This window comes from Podospora pseudoanserina, chromosome 2 (genome assembly GCF_035222485.1).
Source record: "Podospora pseudoanserina strain CBS 124.78 chromosome 2, whole genome shotgun sequence".
In the NCBI taxonomy this organism is placed as follows: domain Eukaryota; kingdom Fungi; phylum Ascomycota; class Sordariomycetes; order Sordariales; family Podosporaceae; genus Podospora; species Podospora pseudoanserina.
Window position 1 is genome coordinate 1,203,259 of NC_085921.1, and position 23,184 is coordinate 1,226,442.

The following is a 23,184-nucleotide window of genomic DNA, read 5'->3' on the forward strand; positions in this document are numbered from 1 at the left end:
GTTTTATCACCCTCCCCCCGTCTCCCCGGCAAACCACGCTCACAAACCCCAGAACATCTCACACATCCTGGCTGCTGCAGCAGAAATGATATGCAGCAGCAGCAGGGCCAAAGCGCCACCACCACCACCACCACCACCGTTGGGGGGTTGGGGGAGCAAAAGAGAGAAATTGATGGCATCGTGGCCCATCGTCCCCAAAATCTGCAACCCTGCCATCCGAATCATCTCCTGCAAACAAGGGTGTTGGATTAATACCGCTCTCCCTCTTTACCCCGTTGATGGATGTATATCAAAGCTTAGTGGTGTTCCTTCCTCATCAGCAAAAAAAGAACCCTTTCTGGTGGTGGTGGTGACCCCCAACATTTCTCCTGCTACTACAACCCCATCAATTTCCCGGAGACCACCTTATGATAAGAAACAAAAAGTTCTCAGTCTTTCTGGTCAAGTTAGGTAGGTAGGTAGGTCAAAAGAACCGTAAAGAAAGACTGCCGTGGATTTGGAGAAGACTGAATTCCCCCTCTACTCCTTCACCCCCCTCTCCCGCCCCTCAACCCTTGCCGGCCATGCGTACATATACGAACTGATGCACCCCAGGTGATGCAGTCCATGCAAATATATACCCATTAGGACAATACCTACATACCAAACAAACAACCCCCCCGTCTGTTTCCAAGAACGCCACAAAAAAAGTTTCCTCTCAAAAACAACCTCCGTTGCCTGCCCCCAGAAGCGATGAGGGGAGACCACCACACGAACTGCTGACCTGTCTCTTCTTGCCGGATTGAGCGATTTGCAGAAGCCGTGAATGCAACAAGCAGGTTGAAGAAACTGGCTGGGCCCCACCAATTCCCGCCCGCTGCTGCGCTGTCACTTTGATATGATGAGGAGTGCCATGTCGATAAAAAGGCAAGTCGACGGACGGGTTTCTTGCATGGTGCAGCAGCAAAGCAAGCAAGCAACGCTTTCGTGCCCACTCCCCCCCCCACCCGCCCCCAAACGCCCCCAAACGCACATCTCCAGATCGCAAACCAAAGGCTGGATCTTGGTTGCTTGCTTCCCCTCACATGTCTTTCCCCTATCTCCTTGAAATCACCAACGTCATGTTGCCTTATCCCGCGGGGTCGAGATTGGCCAGAGAGAGAGAGAGAGAGAGAGAGAGAGAGAGAGAGAGAGAGAGAGAGAGAGAGAGAGAGAGAGAGAGAGAGAGAGGATAAAAAGGAAGAGAACGTGTACAGAACAGGTGTTTGCTACCATGCAGCGCGGGATGGCTTGAAGAACTGCTCCATATTGAAAGCGGGCAGAGAGCAGGAGTTGACGAATGTTGTTGAAGAAATAGCATGCTTCGAAACGCCCCACAATTTTTGTTTCGCTGCAGATGTTCTGTGCAAGCGAACACCACCCCCTGTGGCTGATCGGAACCTTTTTTTAATCCCCCACCACCACCACCCCTCCAAGAAAACGACTCCAGACCTCCAGACCTCCAGACGACAACAACATCCCGCGCAATCATCAGGCCATGTGCTACGGCTGGCACGACCTCCGCGGTAGGAGAAAACAGTGGCTTCGCAAGTGCCGCGGGGAAGATCGCCGGGGCAGCCGGCTTCAGATCCTCAGTGGGTGGCACGCAATCGGAATTCTTGATGAAGTTGCTTTGCATATTCGTGTGTGTGTGTGCGTGTGTGTGTGAGCTGGCGTCCATCCCCATCACGGAATCCATTGCTGGTTCCGCGTACCTCTTCTCATTGCTTCTTTTTCGTTGGAACAGTACCCTCTCCTTGGACCTGAGAAACGTCACGGCGGTCCATCAGTGCAGCTTGCAGCGGGACCTCCCGCTCTCAACTCGGCCTATCAGCCCCCTTGTAGCCAAAGAAAGGTATGATAAGGGGCTGTGCCAAACCGAATAGTATTCGGTCATGTCCATTCGAAAGACGACAAACACTTCCGGCCTTGTTGGTCCGTCTGCCCCGGGCCTTTATTGGCACCGGTCCTGCAGGACTGTGAGCCCAACACAAAAAAAAGAAGAGAAATATTGGGTGCTGCGTACTGCGTATGGAAGGGATACGGTAGCACCGATAGCTCAGGGGAAACCAACTGTTGACGATGAAAAAAAATTCTCTGGTGGTAGCAAACTACAGGTAGCTGAAAAGGGTTTTGCAACCCGCATCGAGTCACATAGTCGGTGAGCATTTCAATAAGTCGGCATTTCCGCTCTTGCGTGCGTGATGAGAAAAACCATGGCCGGTTCGTCACATTGGGCATCACGCTGCTGGCGGGTAGAGGGGGGCCAATGCCGTGAGAGCGAGGCCGGAGTGGAAGGCCGTATAGGGGCTGTTGTGACCCCTTCCCTAATGAGCCCACGAGGCACTGGTATTTGCGCCGACGAACCAAACCACCTCACATCGGCGGGTTGTGCTCATGAATTGCCATTGGTTCTGCAGTATCCGACTGCTGCGCACAGCGTGTGTCAAGGCAAGACAGGGCAGATCAGGTCAGGTCGAGACAGAGAGGCATGACGTGGTTTGCTGTATCAAAGTCCGTGATAGGCTTGCGAGGGATGCAGGTCCCCTGGTTCCGAAGAGGGCGAATAGACATAGGCAACGGAGGTTGCATCGAGTGAGGAACACCGTGGGCATTTGCCGACATTCCACTGATTCAGCGGCGAGCTGCCACATGACTGTGAGGGACGAGGGCGCTGATGAGATTATCGAGAGAGATAATCTGCGGCTTGCCAGGTTTGAAACCGCTCGGGAGTTGGACGTTTTGGGTAACGGCGGCTAACACGCCATCGTCGCCGATCCGTCGTGAGGTCATCCCGACGCCGGCCACTAACGGTGCAAAGTCCCGGTTCATCAGGATGCGGGGGCACTCGGGCGTGTCGGGGTTTCCAGGCTGGCGGTGAGGCAGCCGTGACGGTGCGGGTGATCACTGGGTGTCACCGATGCCAGCCCAGGATGAGCATGTGTTTGTCCATCGCTGATCTGCACATCAAGCCATCAATTCCTTCCTGCGCTACCGTTTCAACTTTTTGACAGTCCGGGGGAGGTACGGAGCAAGGCAAGGCGGCAGATTATCGGATCATTTCATCTTGTTTGGCTGCCTCCGGAAGAAAATGACCAGTCGAATAGGATGGCGACTCAGGGAATAGTATTGGCATATTCCCAGACAATGTGCGTGTCGCCGGACATTGCAAAAAAAAAAAAATAGTATATGTGCGTTTTCATCAGAAGTCGATGTTGCACCCAATTGTCAGTACCTACGCCGCCAGCCATCACGCCATCATAGTCCATTTTGATATCGCGGGTTCTCCCACTAGCGCCATCGACCGGCCTACACTACAGACATGTTGGCCGCTGGCGCTGTTGCTGGTGACCCGCGACGTTTCTTTTCCAGAAGGTGTCGTCTGGCCGCACGACGACGTCGGTAATGCCCCAAACAGCTGGTCGACTGCGTGGTGCCGGGTGATTCGGCTTGCTAGAAAGAGCTCTGCCGGGAAGGCGGGGGGCGGGCGGGCTGGGCTGGCAAGGTGGTATCACAAAGAGGGCAGAAGAAACGATGTCATTGGGATGGGTTAGATCTGGTCCCTGACCAGCGGCAGGGACTTTATCGCTTGAAGCGAGAAGGAAAATGGCGCCCAAGGCTAAGATTTTTGGCCCCGTGACATGATTCGGGCGACCCGCTATTATGCCGAGCACGAATTGAGGGCATTCAACTGGTTCAGCGCAATCCAGGTACCCAATCAAGCTGCGGGGACAGCACGGCGGGAATGGATCTTGGACTGGTTCTTTTCTTTGACGGACGAGAGCGTGGCCGTCCGAGAGATGATCAAAACGTTGATCGTCAGCCTGGGCATGTTTGAGATGGCTGTTAGGTGTCGTTGCTGCCATATCCCGAAATAATGCCATGTTGTGTGTTTGCTGCCAATTCGTCTGCCGCCGCCAGTGGGTTGGGGGTCTCTATCCGCGCCGTGAAAGCGATTTACTAGAACAAAGGCGCCTGTCAGCACCCATGCATTCGTATTGCTATTATCGGCGCGACTCTGTCGCGGGCATGCTTGGCATCAGAGCAGCAATGGAGTTCTTGGGCACCTCCTCTTCGGGGAGGTCGGTGAGGTGCTTCGTAAAACGAGATCGAAACCGAGGCTCTGCGCCCGCTCGCATGGCCCAGGGCAGTGATCCTGCAGCGACCCCCTAGTGTAGCGCCTCGATATTTTGTGCATATTGTACACCGTATGGGTGCATATGCCATTAAGGTGTGCATGTAGGTGAGGTGTGAGATTCAGGGCGAAGGCCGGGCAACGCCCTGGTATGAAGATCACCCACAGCGTGCCTCAGATCGCAACAGCGAGCAAAATCATACCTGGCTGCAGCTACGCTACGGAGGGGTTAGGAACGGAGTCAGTAGAAGCGCCAAGAAATAGCCTCTTGGGTTGTAGACGGAGAGGCCTCTCCATGCGGCACAGGCTACAGCGCATTCGCTTTTGAGAAGGGTTGGTTGTTGGAAGTTGGATCGATCGAAGGCTGCCGACTTGCCGGACTCGGTGCACCATGCTCCCAGCTGAACTAGCGGTGGCTCCCCCAACACTGGATGAGTGAAATCTCGGGCGTTTTGCCATGTGCCATGTGCTCGTCAGTGCCGGCGGTCAACAGTTGTCGGGTCGAGGGTTGCTTTCTGCTCTCAGCATCAGCAACAGGCTCAGAGGTGCTCGAGGGCATAAGCAGGGCTTCAGGTGGTACCGGTGAGGGCGATCCCTCTGACCGCATCCCGTTTCCCATCCAAGTGGCCTCGGTCGATGGTTACCTTTGCTGCTCTCGGCGGACGGCTATCCGGCTCCGGAGAGAGGCAGAGGCAGAGAGGCTAGGAGGACAACGTGTGCTCTGTGGCTGCAAGTGGCTCGCCGCCGTCGTTGCGGGACAGGCTTCAGCCAAAAAGGCCAATGAGGTTGGAATGAGGGGCAGTCCAAGGCTCCAAGCTGGAGCCATGTGGACGATATCGTTGGGTGGGGCTGGGCACGACAGGGGCAGCTTCAAGGGCTGCAGCTGTTTGGCAACCACCCAACCGCTCGGATCCGCTTTTCTGTCCCTGTCCGCCGGGAGCATCAGCGTTTTGTACCTGTACCTGTGCCGGTGCCGCACCTGAATTGATATGTGTGATTCCATACCATAGTCGTAGAATCAAGCGTTGAAAACGAGAAACGACCGCTGCGAAAAATCAAACGGCAACCTCATCAGATGATTCGGGCGATGAATGACATCTCCATCCCGTCAGGGAGAGGTTGCAGGGCAGCACAAGTGTGAACCCGCCGTCCGAACTGTGTGTTGTTGGATCGTCTGCAGTGTCTTCCCATTTCAGAAGGGCAACGACGGCAACCGGCAACGGCTTCACTTTCATGTCAGACTGCGCCTGCAACAAAAGGTCAGCATTAATATCATCACCATGGCACGAGGCTCCATTCGTATGTCAATGGATCCAAAACGGGCCATACAACCGGAGGTGCCCCGCCATCTGATAATTATGGTGATGGCGGCAGAAAGTTTATTTTGTCCTCAGAGTGGCGTATGACTGACGTTTGGTTGGTCGGTCCTGCTTGCACCGGGGCATCCACTCGAGCAAATCCGAAAGAGGAAGGCTTGATGCGAGGGCACCGTGTCAGTCGCGTTCGGTGGTTTGGTTCGTAGAAAGCTGCGGGGTTGCGGGTTGCGGGTGGTTTTGCGAGCCCCGTTTTCTTTGGGGGTTGATTTTCCAACCTGTTCCATGATCTCATCCCTTCCACATCCGTCCGTTCTCCCAGCGAACGCCAGCGAATCACCGAGAAATACGGCCGTGGGGACCTGAAGTTGTACTGGGGAGAGTCGACGACGACGGTGTTTTCGGAGGTCGGCTGTTTCGTAGGGCTTGAAAACGAGACGGTGTACTTTGTACCGGTACTTGTACCAGCTTTTGCTCCGCGAACACTAGCGCTAAGGCAATGGTGCCCATCAAAATTTGCAGGCCAGTGAGTGACCACAGTTGCAACCTACCCCCATGCTTCAGAACAACTCGACCTATCTCACTGGATCCAATGTATTATTCTCGGTATCTTTTGCAGATTTGTCTTTTCATATTATCAGCAATCCGGAGTCCTTTTGACTTGCAAACAGCGTTTGTCTTCGAGCGAGTTCGTTGCTCTGAATAGAGCTACATCTGTTAGGTAATAACAAGACACACTGTGCTGTTTCCGGCTCGTGGTCCAACAACAACCCAACAAGAGCAAGTAACAAGTATCTTACACTTACTACCGTAGGAATCCGCTGCCATCGCCTCCCGCCAAGGGCTTGTTCAGACAGCTGGGTTTTGTAGCCGTGTTTCCGTAGATTGGGTTCCCTGCTCGAGGTTCATGGTCCAAGGATGCTGTTGCTGGTGCCCGGTCCTGGTCCCTGGAGCGCTTACCGCGAGGAAGGTACAATGTACTTGCAGCTTGGATGACACAATTTTCACTCCATCAGAAGGGAACAGTCACCGTCTATTTCCCATTTCCCCATACAAGTTTTTGCAGCTCCTGCTGTTGCTTCTCCTGCTTTGCTCCCTTGCCCTGACCGTGCCATGGCTTCTGCGCCGTCACTCGAACTAATAATTTCCGGGCATTGCCTTCTGGAACGCAGCAACAAAAGAGCCAACGCCCACCCACTCCAGCTCACCCACATCCCCCACCCTACCACAGGTCCACGGCCTTGAAATAAAGTTTTGGCTGCGCGCCCTCGAACTCGACAGACGGACACAAATCAAACTCTCCAAAACCTGAAACCACCTTTAGGTTAACCTCAACTTCCAGGTTACTCACCATACGACATCTAACCACGCCGGTACACGAGCACACACCCACTGCCAACTGCCTACCTTATACTGCCTGTCCTGCCGCAGCAGACCTCGAGCCATTGTTCTGCTGCTACCCGCGTCCTCGACTGATCAGCCATTCCCGACGACCACCTTGGCCTGCTCCTGGGCTGAGAGCTGCGGTACCTCCAGGACAAAGTGTCGGGCAATTTTTGTGTGGTTTTTTGGTCTCACCTCTTTTTCTCGACGCTGCACGCGCGCCACAAGCGAAACCGCATACCTCACCCAGCAATAGCGCTGCTCGGCTGGTCTGGCGCATTCGCCAAGCTACACACGGAATTCACTCCTCGTCTCTCCCCCAAGTTCCCAACCTCTGCCCAGCACTTACGGACCCGCAATCCCACCAGGAGACGAGCACGGGAAGTGGGCGCTGCTATAGGGTTGCTGAGGAGGACCTGTGTCTGCTGCAGTGCGGTCGGCATTCATCTTTTTGGACTGCTGCTGCTTGTAATAAGCTGTGTTTGAAGCAGGTCTTGTCAGTGTGGACCACCAAGGTCCCCCCCCCTCCAAAGCTGCGACTCTCCAGGAAACGTCCCAATAGAGACACTTGCATACGACTGCCACCTCGCCAACCCGGGCTTCACAACGCAAGACAGGCTCTCGCACACACGGGCCACTCCCGCCCCATCCACCCCCCAAGAAGCACTCGACCTGGGTCGTACATGCTGTGTGAAGGTACCTAGGTCTTGTTCCCCGTACCTGGTACCCACAGATACCGCAGGTACATCACTTACAGCGACCACTCACGACTGGTTCGGGTGCGCCTCGCTGCTCTTTGCTGATTGCGCGTGGGACTGGATCTTCCATCGCCTTGCATCTTCTCACACCCATACAACCACTCAGTCCTGGGCCCCTGGCCGTCCATTCCTTTATACTTCAAGAACGACACCCCCTCCCCGGAGTCGACTGGTCCGTATATCTATATCTTCCCCGCATTTCTAGCCATTGGCATCAACACACATCACAAGCACCATACCACTCGAAGAAAGATGCGACCAAAGGCTTCCCATTTCAGATAGTCCTCCAAGATCTTTCCTTGCCTGTACCGTGGCCCTCTTCGTCTCCACGTCCACGCCTTTGGGTCGGCAAAGCGGCTGCTCCCTTTCCTAGTGCCTGTCTATTTCCCCGGAGTCTTTTCTATCTTGCAACAATCGTCGAAATCATGTCCGTCTCTACCGATTCACCGCGTCCATTACTGCCCTCCACCTCTTCTCCCATGACTCCCGATCTCCTCCAGAGCAGGCGTTCTTCACGCCCCAGCCAGGTCCGGACGGACCTGGTCCCTCCATCACATGCCCAGCTCGTCGTTATACCACCATCAGCAGTCAGCAACTCGTCCGCCTCCACCATGTGGCCAAGCTCGCAACATGGCTCGCCAACCCAGTCTATGGAGGCTGTTGCCAGTCTCACGACGGCCAGCTCCCTACAGGGCTCACCAGACTCGCTGGAGCCGGGGCAGGAAAAGGGGCTTGAGCTCGTCACCCCTTTGCAGCTTCCGGAGGCCATTGTCTCGAAGCAGCCCGACCAGACTACCACCACACTGTCTCGAAGAACCAGCAACACCTCACTCGGCAGCACCCTGAAGAGCCCCCTTGGAAGCACAACGGCCATGGCTGAGGCTAGCAAGTCGATGAGCCTGATCCGTCGAACCTCGAGCTCGCTTCGTAATAGGGCCAATGGCCTGTTCCCTCGAAGGGGTTCCTCAACCCATCCAAGGAGCCGGGATGGGAGCGTTGGTCCCGGTGTCATGCGAAGGAGGGGCAGTATGAGCAATCCCGGCACCCCCTATGACAATATCAGTCCCTTCGAGACTGATTCAGATGATGATGTGGTACTCGTGGGCGTCGATGAAGTATTTGGCGGTGATGGGGCCATCCGAGAACCAAGCCCTCTTGCTTCAACACCATTGGCCGCGAGTTTTGGCTCCGTTCCGCTCTCCCTCCGCCAAGGGACACCACTGACGAAAATCACCAAAAAGAACAACCGAAAGCGTATCGTTCTGACTCTGGACCCCGATTCGGCCAAAATCTGGTGGGATCGGACCAAGGCATCCAAGTGTGTTTATGTCGACGATATCAAGGAGATTCGCATGGCGGGAGACATTGGACAGTACTTGCTCGATGCGAAACTCGAAGAAAAGGACAGGCCCAGGTTCTTCTCCTTGATGTATGCGGTTTCAGGGAAGCCAGGGGTAACAAAGTGGCTACACCTCATCACCGACACAGACAAGGCCTTCTATGACTGGACCCAGACACTTGGAGCCTTCTCCCAGTACCGGCAAGATTTTGCGGCCAGCCTTATGGCTTTCAATGACGATGCTGTTCGTGTTTATTGGGACCGGGAGATGGAAAAGCGGTTCGGTACGGTGCGTTCCAAGGAGGCCGAACAAATCGAATTTGCCGATGTTGAACGTGTGTGCCGAAACCTGCACATTCATGCGTCTACCGACTCACTGCGGAAAATCTTCAACACTATCAAGGGCAAGCCCCTGTCGTACTCCCAGAGCAGCAACCCTGGCCTCAACTTTGATGAATTTCTTGAATTTGTACGAATGATGAAGGCGCGAGAAGACATCCGCCGCGTATATCAAGAACACACCGCGAGTCAGGAGAGTGGTATGACCAAGCCCGAGTTCTTGCAGTTCTTGCGACTTGTGCAGTGTGAGAATGTCGACGAGGACTTGGCAACTTGGGAGGCCACATTCGCTCGCTTTGCGCGCAGGGGCAAAGCGAAGGATGCCGAGTCTCAGGGTGATGCAGGTCTTATCATGTCAGAGGCCGCGTTTGCCAGTTATCTTTCCTCTTCTTCCAATGCCGTCATTCCCAAAGCACCACCAAAGTACGACCTGAACAGACCAATCAACGAGTACTACATTTCCAGCTCCCACAACACCTACTTGCTCGGTCGTCAAGTAGCAGGCACCTCTAGCGTAGAGGGCTACATCTCTGCACTGATGGGAGGTTGCCGATGTGTCGAGGTCGATTGCTGGGATGGTGCTGATGATCAGCCCGTCGTCTCGCATGGTCATACGATGACCACGCGCATCTCCTTTCTCGAGGTCATCAAGACCATCAACAAGTACGCCTTTGTCAAGTCTCGGTTTCCTCTCTGGATCTCCCTGGAGGTGCGGTGCAGCCAAGCGACGCAGGTCAACATGGCCAAGATCATGATCGAGATCTTTGGTGACAAGCTGGTGCAGAAGCCTCTCGAGTCCTTCACTGATCGCCTCCCAACCCCGTCAGATTTACTGGAGCGTATCCTCATCAAGGTCAAGAAGCCGCAACAGCCCGACCCCGTGGAGCGGGTTGGTCGTAGACGCGGCAACAGCATGCCTTCGCCTTTCCAACGCCCACTGCCAGACAACGGACCGGTCCCATCCAGTCCCCTCCTGAGTCCCACAGCGATGGCCCGCACCAACCGCATCAACACCATTACCGAGGGCAAGGTTCACGACACGCCCAGCAGCAGCCCCAGCGAGTGCGACAGCGAGAGCGAAAAGGATTCGGCAAGAAAGGTGGTCAACAGTAAGATCAGCCCGGTGCTCGGCGCGCTCGGAGTTTACTGTGTCGGTATCCAATTCGACGGCTTCGACACTCAAGAGGCCAAGTCATTCAACCACATCTTCTCGTTCAAAGAGAAGACGTTTGCGGAGAAGAACCAACCTGGCCCATCGAAGCAGGCGCTCTACCGCCATAATATGCGGCACCTGATGCGGGTTTATCCCAATGGTGGGCGCATCACATCCAGCAACTTCGACCCACTGATCTACTGGAAACGCGGAGTGCAGATGGCAGCGCTCAACTGGCAGACATTTGACCTCGGCATGCAGCTGAACCAGGCCATGTTTGCTGGCGGAACAGACCAGTCAGGTTATGTTTTGAAGCCATTAGAGGGGCGTCAGATCCAGCTCATGCCTAACTTGACCGCTGATGAATGCGTGGGCAAACGGCCGCGCAAGAGGGTTTCCTTTGATATTGATGTTATTTCAGCCCAGCAGTTGATGAGGCCGCTCAATCTCGGAGAGAAACGGACGTTGGATCCCTACGTCGAGGTTGAAGTCTTCCTTGCCGACGACAAGAGAAACAAGAACAATGCCGTCTCCAACGTTACCGTCGAAGAGTCGAAGCGCACCTACCGCTCCAAGTTTGTTCGCGACAATGGCTTCAATCCCGAGTTCAACATGTCCTGCTCGTTCGACCTCACCACCAAATACCCGGACTTGATCTTTGTGAGATTCAAGGTCAAGCAGGCCGAATCCAAGGGTTACAATGACAAGTCTCCTCCTCTCGCAACCTACACTGCCAAGCTTTCCAACCTCAAGCAAGGCTACCGCACAATCCCACTCCTGAACAAGGAAGGCGAACAATTCCTGTTCTCCACTCTCTTCGTCAAGATTCGCAAGGGTCCCGTGGAGGTGTTCATGGCTGATTATCAGGAAGAGGCCCCCAAGAACGGGAACAGACTCAAGAATATTGGCAGGAACGTCTTCAACCAATCCAACACGAGCCCCAAGTCAAGCATGGACAGTGGCCGTTCCTGAGAGCCCTTGCACACACCCTACAGCAACAAAAAAAAAGCTGGACTTTCCACTGCCCCCTTGTATCAATAACAGATTTGAACGGGTTTTCCTTCTGGCACAGCCATCTGAGCCGCTGTTTTCATCATTTTTCCGCACATTTCTGTTTTCTGTTCAGGTTGAATCTATTATGAAATACCCGGTGGCTCATATCATGTATCATGGATAAACAGTGTTGGGGTTGGAGATAGCTGTCTTGACAGCATTGTGTTTATTTTTCTTCAACTTCTTTTTTCATGTGTGCTCTTCCCCCTGGAGGAGGAATGGTCTAACATGTGAACACTTTTGGGCCAAGGGAGGAATCATCAATTCACAGGAGCAGGGGTTTGCACGGGACTGGGGGGAGGGAAATATTTGCATGTATGTTTTGTGTATAAACAATACCCGTTTGACACAAACAAAATATTTGATGAATGTCCTGGAGACGCATGGGTTACAAAATGGGACTGGGGGTTTTATTCAGATTTATTGTTTTTCTCTTTTTCTTTTGTTTTTTTCTTTTGATACCAAGCATGATACCAAAGCATATTTTGGAAGATAGGGAAATTGGGAAAGGGGAGGAGGAGGCATATGTGACAAACATGATTTTGAACTTTGGCGGCGCAAAAACCTTTTGAGGAACGGGGGTTGGTTTGGGTGGGTGGGTGGCTAGCTTAGGTGGTGTTTGTGGTTTTTTTTTGTACATTACATAGAGGAAATTCAAAGAGAAGATGAAAGCCAAGAGATGAACAAACATATTTGGACGGAGGTTTTTTGTTTTTTTTTTTGGTGATGGTGGTTGCTATTTTGCTTTGCGGGATTTCGTCTGGGAGTATAACCTCGAGTGGGCTTGGGTTGTTATAAGGGTGTTTGTTGTGTGCTACGCAGCTGGAACAGAAGAGGTAGCACGGGTTTTTGGATTCATGATTATGACCGAGGGCAAGGGATATGGCATGGTTTCCATAAGGGCAAGGGGGTGTGTGTAATCTCTGGGAATTGTGAAATCATTTTCCTTCTAGCTGCTAGTCAGCGCACGAACTTCATTCATTCTTTTTTTTTTCCCTGTTTCTTACAAGTTCTCATCAGCATTCCCAAAAGATTCATAGGGACATGCATTTTGAGGAAGGTCATAACTATCAGGGCATGGATGGGACAAACAAACAATGAAAAGAAGGGTTTACAAACATTGGGGTTGACCATTTGTGTGTATATGTGTTGTGGGAGAGAGGCAAACTTGTTATTTCATGGGTTCATACTACGTTGGGGTACTACATCACAAGGATTATGGAAGGAGGCTGTTTGTTTGGGGGAAGTCAGCTGCATAGCATAAGCATCATTATATACTCGTTGAGCGGCTCACGCTGCTGCTGTTACTCTACGATACCTACACCCATTCTAATCCGCTGTTGAACATGCACCCCCCGACCCAACCCACCTTTTATTCAATATGCTCGTAGATGTTTTCTGTGATATTGTGGTAGGAAATCCTCCGGGGCCGGGGGGTGGGGAGGGCAAGCCATGATGAAACTGAAATGCCTTCAGGTAACTTGGAAATATACCTCTCTACCTTACCTCTGAGATCCACAAAACTCAACTACGACACTCGACTCTCTGCCAAAACCCATTTGTAGCATTTGCCCCCCAGAATAATCTCAGTAGGTGCCTGGCCCATTGTCGCGAGTCAATGACAATTGGAAGGTATGTGGTGATGATCAACTTCCATTGTCATCGACTCTCACACAGCCCGCCGTATTCCACCCTACCTAACTAGGGTACCCAACATTTGCGGTATACACCACGAGCCAAACCACACAAAAAGCCATGTTCAGTCATCAACTGTAGTACTCATATAGCAGCCGCGAAAAATAAGGGAGCACGACATCAAAGCTACAACTCCCTACCAAAGTCATTGACATCACCACTCTACATTCTCACTCCCTGATACCTACAGCCGCGCTGCTTCCGGACCTGACCCCGGCACGCCGGAAAGTCACGGGTACGGTAACATCCCTGACAGGGACAGGCAGCAAGGTGTGATTCAGTTATCAGCATCCAGCAAAGAAAATTACCATAACCTTCAAGCAATTTCTCATCCTGTATCAGATTGATGTGATTGGTGGTAGAGCTGATCAGATGATCGAGATAGGAGTGACTCCTGGTAGAAATCACATGTAAACAATCGTGGCCTTCAGTCTTGAGCGGAAGCAATTGTACTGGTGATAGACATGTTGCCATGGAAAACTACAAGATGGAGATATTCATCACGGCGGCAGTAACATAACCTGGTGGGAGTTACTAGACTCAACGTACACAGTAATTGAGTAAAGTCTCGCTGCATTGCCTTGAGGCACTACGTACATCTAAGAATATCATCTATGAGCCTTCGCTATGCATAGCTACCGATGATAGTAGTTAATAGACCTAATGAGATCATAAGCACTCCTCCCCGAGTCTCAAGCATGCATCCCAAGATCAACTGTAGAGCCAAACCAAATCAACGCAAACGTCTTTCACAGTCCAAGCCAAACAATAAAACTCACCAGCGAGCCCCCTCCCAGCCATCAACCCACTCAACGATATCACCACTGACCCTCCAAAGCATCATTCTTCTTCTCAGCTTTCTCCTCGGTCTTCTCCTTGCCCCAACCATCAACACCCTTATCCTCCTCACCATCCTTCTTGTTACCGAAGGTCTTCTTGGCCTGGGCAGACACAGTGTACACAGTCATACCCGCCGACCCCAACTTTGTATCCACCATACCAGCCGTAAACTGGCCCATAAAGCGGGCGTAGTCTTCCGACTTGCGGATCTTGCACTTGCTACCCTCGGACTCAGCATGCTGGGCCAGTGCTGCGTTTGTGTCGAACCATTTGGAACACACTGGGCACTGCACTTGGAAACCAGTGGTCGGATGTGTTAGAATGTGGTTTCGGAGACCATTGCTGGTGGGGAACGACTTGCTAAACAAAGCGTCACTACATAAGCTTATTAAATTGGGCCGTTTTGACGAGTCATACATGCACCTTTCCCTAGGACACCCATACTTTCTGGTATACTGGTTATAGTACTGTTTGGGGTCCCAATTGGGGTTGCGAGGATCGTGTCTGTCGTAGACTGGTCTCTTCTCAGGCTCTCGCCAACCTTGAGCTTGCGCGGGGGCGGGACGCGCAGGAGCAACAGCGGGGGTGGTGGCAGGACCAGTGTAGCTCGGGAAGAGCACCCTCATGTCCCCAGCCTCACTTGACTGTTCCGGATGGTCGCTCCCCGGCCCAGTCAGCAAATCGCCCTTCTGACCAAGCGACATCATCTGGAAGGCGACGGGATCCGGCTTGTGGCTGCTGTCAACCAGAGGACGGAGAGAGGAGAGGGTGTCGCCCGCGGTCTCGTCCTCCGTTGTGGAAAGATACTGGGTGTAATGGGCAGGACCCTTGTTACTGCCGCTCCAAGCGGTGAAAGTGGCAACCTTGTTTTCATGTTGACCAGGCACCATCTGAAGCTGGCGGGCAAATCTCAAGGCTTTCTCTCGCTCCTCGTGGAATCTCGCATTGGAGATTGTGTTGCATCGGTTCTTTTCGATGTGATCCACGAAGCCGCTCATGCGAACAAAGGTGGTTTTGCAACCGGGGCAACCCATTTTCTGGTCAATCTGGTGGAACTGTATCTAGGGACTTAGCTAAGAGTAACGCGGGCAGTCAGCAGAGTCCTTACCTGCTTGTAGTGCATCTCGGCAGCACCCTCGGTGCGGAACATCATCATACATTTCTCGCTGTTGAGAGAAAGAGGGTTAGGGACAAGCGGGGAAAACAAGAAGCCATAGACAAACCAGAAGTAGTGTCTGTTTCCCTTCGCATACTCCGTCTTCCAGTGATTGATCATCGTCTGCTTGTCATCGAACGAAGCCTTGCAAGTTTGGCAGATAAATCTCGACTCCTCTGGCTTCTCCATCTCGTCCATGGTGTTAGACGACGACACCATGACCGTATAGGTAGAGGAGGAGGCAGAGGAAGAGGAGGAGGCAGAGGAAGAGGAGGAGGAGCAGGAGGAGGAGGATGATGGAGAGCATAAAGAACAAGTGTGGAAGAGATGGAAGAGTATAAAGAATAAGTTTGTCACGCGATTCCGACCTCAAAGAAGATGAGACGAGGAAGAGGAAGAAGAGTTTAGTTGGGATGAAAGTTTCCAGCAGCAGGTAACCTAAATTTCAGAAGACAAAGGGCAAACAGAGTTTGGCTGACCGTGCAATGATTCGACTTCAACTGGCAGGTACATCCTTTACACCGGTAGGCCGACGTTTTCAATTTTCAGCCGGTCGGCAATAGTGGGCAAATACCTATGAGGAAAGAACAATGATGCCAGTAAATGCTCCCGCTCCTTCTCAAAGACCGGAAGCATCAGATATGGCAATTGCGGGCAGACAGGGCTGTACCTTATGATGTCTGGGATCTTGAGTGTTACGAGATCATGGGGAGGATCGGTCTGATATCATGTGTATATGGGGGCTATTGTACAAGTTCTGCTCTAGCAGTATGCGAAGAGGTCTAATGCCTACCAGGTAGATGAGGTGAGTAAATGTGGACAGACTTTCATGATTGATGATCGTATCTGTTGTTGTGTTTGCCCAGCCACTTCAAGCAACCGCACGGTAAAACAACCATGACAGTAACAATAAGTTCGGCAAACATACAAATCTTCACATTTGACATCAGAGAAGATACAACCGGTCACCTACCTAGGTATGTTTGATCCATCAAGCTGCACACTCCCAACATCTCATCACAAGATGCTACTTCCTTCATCTTCACACTCTTCGCTGGCGATATCGCCCCCCATATCCAGATCCAAGCCTCAACCACCATGCCCGAACAGTAGCATCCTTCTCCTTAAAACCAGACATTAAACAAGGCTGTATACCTAGGCCTGTGGATGTGGCTATTCGTAGTCAAGCCATGCAGCATATTTCACCCCTAACTCAGCACCTGTGCCCGATACAAACAAGGGGTCTTGTTACTTTAGATCCCAAAACCGATAAAAGATTTACAGATCAACGAATCACCCGCCCTACTCCCTCCCCATCTCCCTGATCTTCAGAAAGCCTTACTTCACCCCCCAGCATTGTTGTCGCCAAACATGAAGCAATGCACGATGTGTTGTTTTATTCCTCAAGCTCAGGTGAGCTGACAGTGGCAAAACCCACACCCACGCCCAAGATCCCCCCCTCATGAGCTCCTCTATACGGCAATTGATGGACTACATCACCCCCTACAGCTCAACCCCCCGCCCCCAACATATTCTTTGTCACAGTAGGTAGCTTCATGTAGGATTCCTCATCGAAAAAAGAAAAATAAGCCTGAAAACGCAGTTTAAGGTGCAAGTAAGGAGAAGTAAAATACCAGCATTCGAACCACGTATCTCAACTAGTTATCGCCACTTTGGCTCTCATCAATCCCTTTCCCACACCTATGCAATGTAGGTACATATTCGACCGGTCTATACGTAACATACATTCCCACCACAACCAAAACCCACAGTCCTACATACGTCAGATCAATACCCTCCTAACGCAAGCCCATTACATACGCAGGATCCGGCTCTCCTAACTCAATCCACAAACCCACCCATGTTATTCCTCATCCTGCCCCTAAAAATGCGCCTTGGCTTGATATTCCCTTCCAGTCACACATCTGATCCCAGGAAGTGAGTGGTTGTTGTCTCAATGCAATGCACCATGCAATGTGCGTACAATCATACCTACAGCCAGCCAGCCAGCCAGCTTGCGGCTGACCAACCAATACCAGCCTTTTGTTCCAGGAATCCTTCCATTGTGCAGGAAATTGTCCAAGACATGTCTTCATGTTCGTTGGAATAAGCCCAAGGAGGGAACCAATATCGGTTCAGAGATCTCTTTCATGAGGTTTATGAGGGAACAATGACGCGGCTCTGCGGTCAGTTTCAGCCGCCTACTGGAGTTGCTTGTCCAGAAGCAGAAAGATCTCGGGCGGTGTAGCCTCCTCGTATTTACTCTCAGAGCTAAAAAAAGCTGATCAAATATCAACATGAGAGATCAAACCTTCGGCGAGCGGATACGGTGATATTTTGAAGACATCCTGGGCTCCACCACCCGGGAAGTATAACCCAGTTTGTGTCAAGTCCATTGAGGCTTAAGATGAAAGTGCTGCTGCTGTGGTTCTCTGCGAGGTGATATGAGGCTGGTATCCCGCCGGGCGCTGACCAGCTAATGTAGGAACGGCTGCCCGTAATCCAGTAATACGAATGCTATTGACAACATGCATCCACGCCCGGCATAAGTAACCAAACAAAAGCCAAGGACCAAGAAAAGGCATATCATGAACATTAATACCATGGATCAAACAGAAGATCGGCCGTAAATGAACACCGAGATACAAGCTCTAGACCGAAGCACTGATCAGAGGTTTGAGGACAAGGCGAGCTTCATTGCAACCTATCGCCGGATCAACAGACAGCCTCAAACGCTAAGTCGATGTGGACGATAACCTATGCGATGAAACGAGAAGATCATCTCGATGCACCCACAAGCCATGGGCCAAGAGCATGGTTTGAGCCACGAGAACCGGGTGTGGCAATCTTTCCGAAGAACCAGGGAGACGGATCAGCAGATCGCATTTCGTGCAGAAACTAAAAGAGACATCCGGGAGATTCTGCCGCCGGGCGGCACCTGACGATGATACACAATTACCGCAGTGTCGTTTATCGGTTGAGCTACTGCGAAGCTGATAGGGCTGCAGACAATCCGTGACACTGGGCACCGTGAATGAGAGCAAGGGTGACATAGCGCCTGGCATGATGGCGCTGAAATGGGCACCCTCCGACCCGGAATCATATGGACTAATTCAAATGAAACACAATGTGTGTTTCTGGAGGAGGTAGAATACCGAGGAAAAACTCCTCAAGGGCAAGTGTGTGGTGGTTTTGGTGTGAGACGAGGCGAGAAAAAAGTGAGGCGGACGAGGTCAAGCTCTGGGCAACCAGTAGAATGGCACCTTGGAGATTCCGTACATGCAATACTGTGCCTTCCACGAGCCTGTAGAAGGATGTCCCTGAATGGCTAGAACCAAGAAGAACAGTAGGATGGAAGCGGTACTGTACTTAGTGACATTCTTCTCAAGCCTCCTCGACCGTAACCGTGCTTCAACTGACCACCTCAGCCAAGGAACTTGGTTCAACACAAGCATATAAGGACACCAGAGTCCCCGTTGCTTTGACAATGACGATGACAGGGAGCTCAGTACCTTTTCCCAACATTATCATTATTTCCCGTCGCCCAAGATGTCGTCTTCGCCGCCTGAATCGATGAACAGATACTGGATTCCCAATCTGGATATCCACAAAAAGGTCATCACTCAGGAGCTTCAGTATTACCTCGGACCCGACGCGAGCGTGAGGCCTTTTACTCGAGAGGTGTGAAAAATGCCCTTCCGTGAGGTTTGCGACAGGCTGACGAGTGCAAACTTTCAGGGTGAAGATGGCTTCTTGATCACCACACCAGGACCTTGCCTGTCAGATGTGAGCCGTCGATTCCACACCAGAGCTCCGATCGAGCCCCAACGTTGACAATGCCCCCAGGAGCAAATAGACGACATATGCGTCAAGTCAAAGCAGCTGTGGGAGAAACAGGCAGCAGCGCGAGCAGCCGGCAGTTCGAGCAAATCCCTCAAGCGACCTCTTCACGCACCTGTATCACTCGGGAAGTCGGGCGGCACCAGTGAATCGTCCAGTAGACGGAGAAAGCCCAGAAGCCATCGGGATGACAGACGATGAGAGTTTGGGGGATACCCACTATCGGGCACGAGGTAGCTTGGTTCAGATCGTTTCGGATGCCTGATGAGGGGACAGTAGCAGAGGGATCAATGTGGAACGTGGGGAAGCAAGCCACGAGGGGCGAATGGTGAAGCAGAGTGACTGAAGTTGGCGGTTTGAGGTGCATGTGCCATATCGATTGTTGTGTTATGGTGGTTGTAGAGTATTTGGTCGACCAGCAATATCGTGCCATCTGGCAATGGAACGGCGTTTTCCTATCTTCGGCGGATGACTGCAGTGCATGATGCGCGTCGGATTCTGCAACCGAGAGAGCTAGCCCAAATTCGAAAGCCTCCACTCGTTCCAATTGGAATATTGCTTGTTTCCCTCGTGCATCTGGGACCCGATGAAAGTCGCCTGAGACAACGTAGGCGATATGTTGTGACTTCTGTTGTGCGGTGTTGCGGCGCGCACCAAGAGACGTTTATGGCAGCCGTGTGGTCGTTCACACGTCCAATCGCCCGGGACCTCCATCGAGCCAATCCGAAGCAGTTACCACAAGGCAACCGATTTGTGCAGATCCCATAGTTCATTAGAGCCCAGGCATCGTCAAGTATTAGCAGATGATGAGCAGAGCGGCGCCGTATGCAGGTTTGAAGGCATCCACAGCCATCATTGCGGTCATTCCGGCCCCAATTCCGGACAGTAAGTTCCCAGTAGACCTCGTCCTACGACATATGCTGTAGCACATTGTCGGCACCGCCGTCTGATATTGTTGATCAGTGTTGTACTGGCACGAAGAAGGTATATTCGGAAATGGCTGTAATCGTGAGCTCGGGAAATATCACCACAATTGCGAACAGCGGGTGCGCCAAAGTCGATGAGTGAGTCCTGAGAGAGGCACTTGTTAGGCGTTAACTCAACTCTCCTCACCGTCCAATGCCTGTACAGACGCTTCGTATTTTTCCAGGTTGAGGGGACCAGCCGACCAAAGAAGTGTTGCTTGGACCTCAACCACCGGATTCATGTCGCCTAGCTTTTTGCTGTCGGTCGAGGTGACATATCCGATGACATTCACCCATTCGCCAAGGCGTGTTTGTTCCGCCTTGAGACTCTGCAGAACGAGGTTGACATCGACCGAGGCGAAAGTGAGTTGTCTGTCCTCAGACCCTCTGTATTGCAAGGTCAAAACGCCAGACTCGGTGGAATAGGATGTTACACTGGAGCCACCGTCAGCTTCATTCCTTGAAATTTGAAGGTGACAAGTTTCAAGAGCACTCACCATCCCAGGAACCTCACTTTATCACCAATATCTTTTTGGGACAGGGAGGAGAGCAGACACAGTTGGGAGGGAAGCGGACCAAAAGACATGTTGTGAGCCAAAAAGAGTGTGTATAGTTCATTCTTGAATTAGATTTGACGGCAAAAGTATCTTCTGCTTTCAATGAGAACTCATACCGCAGTATTGCACTGTCAAGAAACTCCTGCCTTCACGTCAATGAATGGGACGATAGCATGAGACTGCTTAGTCACCCAGACAGATAAGATCACATGATACCTCCGGGTAAAGTCCGGGATGGGGGTGGCCTTGCATCCGCGTGCCGCAATCGCCAGTCACATTGTTGGAATGCCTTGCATCACTGGAAGCATCTCGATAGGCAGCCTTGTTCTTGCCAGAGACAACTCCTCACCGTGCATTCGTCACCCTAACCAGCGATAATCCTACGAAGCGCTTCTTCCTGTCAAGTCCTACGTTGGTTCTTGCGCGTTCACTTGCTCCGTTTCAGACCCTGTCTCGAGAGAAAGCGAGGTGCCTGGCGTTAGGCTGTGACCCCGCCAAACGTTGCTGAGGCGTCATCGGCAAAGTTGATCACCTGCACCGACCCTCGCTCAACACCGAAACTCAAACCTACTCGTCCACAACCGCGTTTGCTATTTTGCACCTCCATCGCACAGAGAATCCCATCCCAGATACTTAGATTTTTCGATCTCTCACTCGCGATAATCAGCCATGTCGGGCATCTGGGGCTGGTTCGGTGGTGGTGCCGCGCAGAAGCGGAAGGATACCCCCAAGAATGTCATTTTGGATCTGCGGACAAACTTGGAGATGCTGCAGAAAAGGGAAGCCCACATTCTCCGCCAGATCGAGGAGCAGGAGAAGGAGGCCAGGAAGCATGTAAACACTAACAAGACTGGTAAGTCCTTTATCTGCGCTTTGTTTGCTTATCGCCCAGCTGGGAGACGCTGACGGCTCGTGTGATAGCGGCCAAGAATGCCCTGCGACGCAAGAAGGTCTATGAGGGCAACCTCGAACAGACAATGAACCACATCGGAACCCTCGAAACCCAGATTAATGCCATCGAGTCCGCCAACATCAACAAGGAGACGTTCGAAGCGATGCAGAGAGCCAGCGAAGCCATGAAGTCAATACACGGCAAGCTCACGCCCGAGAAGGTCGACGAGGCCATGTACGTACCGAAAGTTTGGTTTCTATTTTTGTGCGATGGTACTGATGGTGGTTATAGGGAAAAACTCCAAGAGCACAATCAGCTCAACGAGGAAATCGCGGCTGCCATCGGCTCGGTCAACATTGGCCAGTCCATCGACGACGGAGAATTGGATGCGGAGCTGGACGAGCTCATGGCCAAGGATCTGGAGGACAAAATGCTCGAGACTGGCACAGTACACGCAGATCGTCTGCCGAGCGTGGCGACCGGAGAACGTAAGTTGACTGGTAAACTTGAAGCATGAATCCTGCATCGCTAACCCCCCCTTGCAGTCAAGAACAACAAGGGCAAGGCGCCCGCGGTCGAAGACGACGAAGAGGCGGAACTCAACAGACTCAAGGCCGAGATGGCCATGTAAGTCTCGGGTTTGGCATGATGACATGCTGTATAACACTATATGACGTGGGGAATGAATACACGAGGCACCGACTTCTTTTTCTCATTGTATTCGGTATGGAGGGCTTCCAACAGTGAGCAGTTGGTGTGACGGGTAGGGGGGAGACCAAGGACGAAGACAAGTGGATTTGCTTTTGATATTATATCATCTTTACGACGGTCCCTGGAGTTTGGTTTTTCGTTGCGATTGATGGCACTGGCGTTTTTGAGGTTTTACGAATTTTGATGTAGGTAATGGGAGGGTCGCATAGGAGACATATCTTCACACAGCACAACCACAGCACGCTCCATACACATACACACACGTGGAATCTTCCTAGGGCAGATGCACTGCATAACATACCTACATAGGGGAGGGAGAAGCTGCATGCATGAAGCTTTGTTGAAATCCTTCACTTTTGGGATATCATGTCCCACTTGGCGTTTGGAGACTTGGAGACTGGGTTCTCAGCCTCGCGGGTTCAGCCTTTCCCCACGCCCAGGCCAAGAGGAATTCATGATGGCATCATCTGGTCTGCTTTTGTTTACAGATTTCCCCATCACGAGATGCCGGTAACCGTGGGGCATTTCATCACGGGTCTAATGCATGAGAACAGCCTTACCGATGAGGGGTCGATCTCACCGCTGTTTTGTTATTGTTGGATTTTGATGTCTTGGCTTTGGGACCCGGGACCCAGGACCCGAGAGTTGATTCTGCGACGGTTCTGGCGGATGGAGGGGATATTCAAGATGAGGGGTTGTGGTTATGATTGCCATCTTTCTGGGGTGTCGGAAGAGGTATTTGGTGGTTATCAGGCAAGATGAAGAGATTTGAGGGGGAGGTAACTGGAAGCGCTTGGGGTAGATACGATAGATAGATAAGGTGTTGAGTTGAGTTTATTTTACATGGCGCTCTTCCATCACCTTCAAGATCATTCACAGATGCCCCGCGAAGCATTGGAGGTTATCGTCGATCATCACAAGCTTTGTTTCTTGGGCTTTCGGGCGCTAGAGGGAGACCATGTTACCGCGGGGAGGTTGGGCTTTTTGATATTGACATGGATGCCCTTGAAGCTATTGAAGCTGAACGCGGGGTTGGG

At 52.0% G+C, this 23,184-nt stretch overlaps 5 protein-coding genes across 5 annotated transcripts; 3 read left to right on the plus strand and 2 right to left on the minus strand.

Annotated features, from left to right (window-relative positions):
* Positions 1 to 8,032: 8,032 nt before the first annotated feature.
* On the plus strand, positions 8,033 to 11,410 carry QC764_202390 (uncharacterized protein; the record flags this gene model as incomplete). The annotated part of the gene is made up of 1 exon (XM_062943940.1): positions 8,033 to 11,410. The coding sequence occupies one exon, from the start codon at positions 8,033 to 8,035 to the stop codon at positions 11,408 to 11,410; it is 3,378 nt and encodes a 1,125-aa protein (XP_062802710.1).
* Positions 11,411 to 14,004: 2,594 nt separating this feature from the next.
* On the minus strand, positions 14,005 to 15,735 carry QC764_202410 (uncharacterized protein; the record flags this gene model as incomplete). The annotated part of the gene is made up of 4 exons (XM_062943941.1): positions 15,250 to 15,735; positions 15,135 to 15,192; positions 14,444 to 15,081; positions 14,005 to 14,386 (listed from the first exon to the last, which is right to left on the minus strand). The coding sequence occupies exons 1-4, from the start codon at positions 15,399 to 15,401 to the stop codon at positions 14,005 to 14,007; spliced, it is 1,230 nt and encodes a 409-aa protein (XP_062802711.1). The 5' UTR covers positions 15,402 to 15,735.
* Positions 15,736 to 16,722: 987 nt separating this feature from the next.
* On the plus strand, positions 16,723 to 19,575 carry QC764_202420 (uncharacterized protein). Its single transcript, XM_062943942.1, has 3 exons — positions 16,723 to 18,863; positions 18,921 to 18,968; positions 19,029 to 19,575. The coding sequence occupies exons 1-3, from the start codon at positions 18,732 to 18,734 to the stop codon at positions 19,221 to 19,223; spliced, it is 375 nt and encodes a 124-aa protein (XP_062802712.1). The 5' UTR covers positions 16,723 to 18,731; the 3' UTR covers positions 19,224 to 19,575.
* QC764_202430 (uncharacterized protein) lies at positions 16,745 to 20,659 on the minus strand. The gene is made up of 2 exons (XM_062943943.1): positions 20,485 to 20,659; positions 16,745 to 20,422 (listed from the first exon to the last, which is right to left on the minus strand). Exons 1-2 carry the CDS (start codon positions 20,571 to 20,573, stop codon positions 20,122 to 20,124), a joined length of 390 nt encoding a protein of 129 aa, XP_062802713.1. The 5' UTR covers positions 20,574 to 20,659; the 3' UTR covers positions 16,745 to 20,121.
* On the plus strand, positions 20,055 to 22,974 carry SNF7 (ESCRT-III subunit protein snf7). The gene is made up of 3 exons (XM_062943944.1): positions 20,055 to 21,397; positions 21,466 to 21,924; positions 21,982 to 22,974. The coding sequence occupies exons 1-3, from the start codon at positions 21,214 to 21,216 to the stop codon at positions 22,065 to 22,067; spliced, it is 729 nt and encodes a 242-aa protein (XP_062802714.1). The 5' UTR covers positions 20,055 to 21,213; the 3' UTR covers positions 22,068 to 22,974.
* The last annotated feature ends 210 nt before the right edge of the window (positions 22,975 to 23,184 follow it).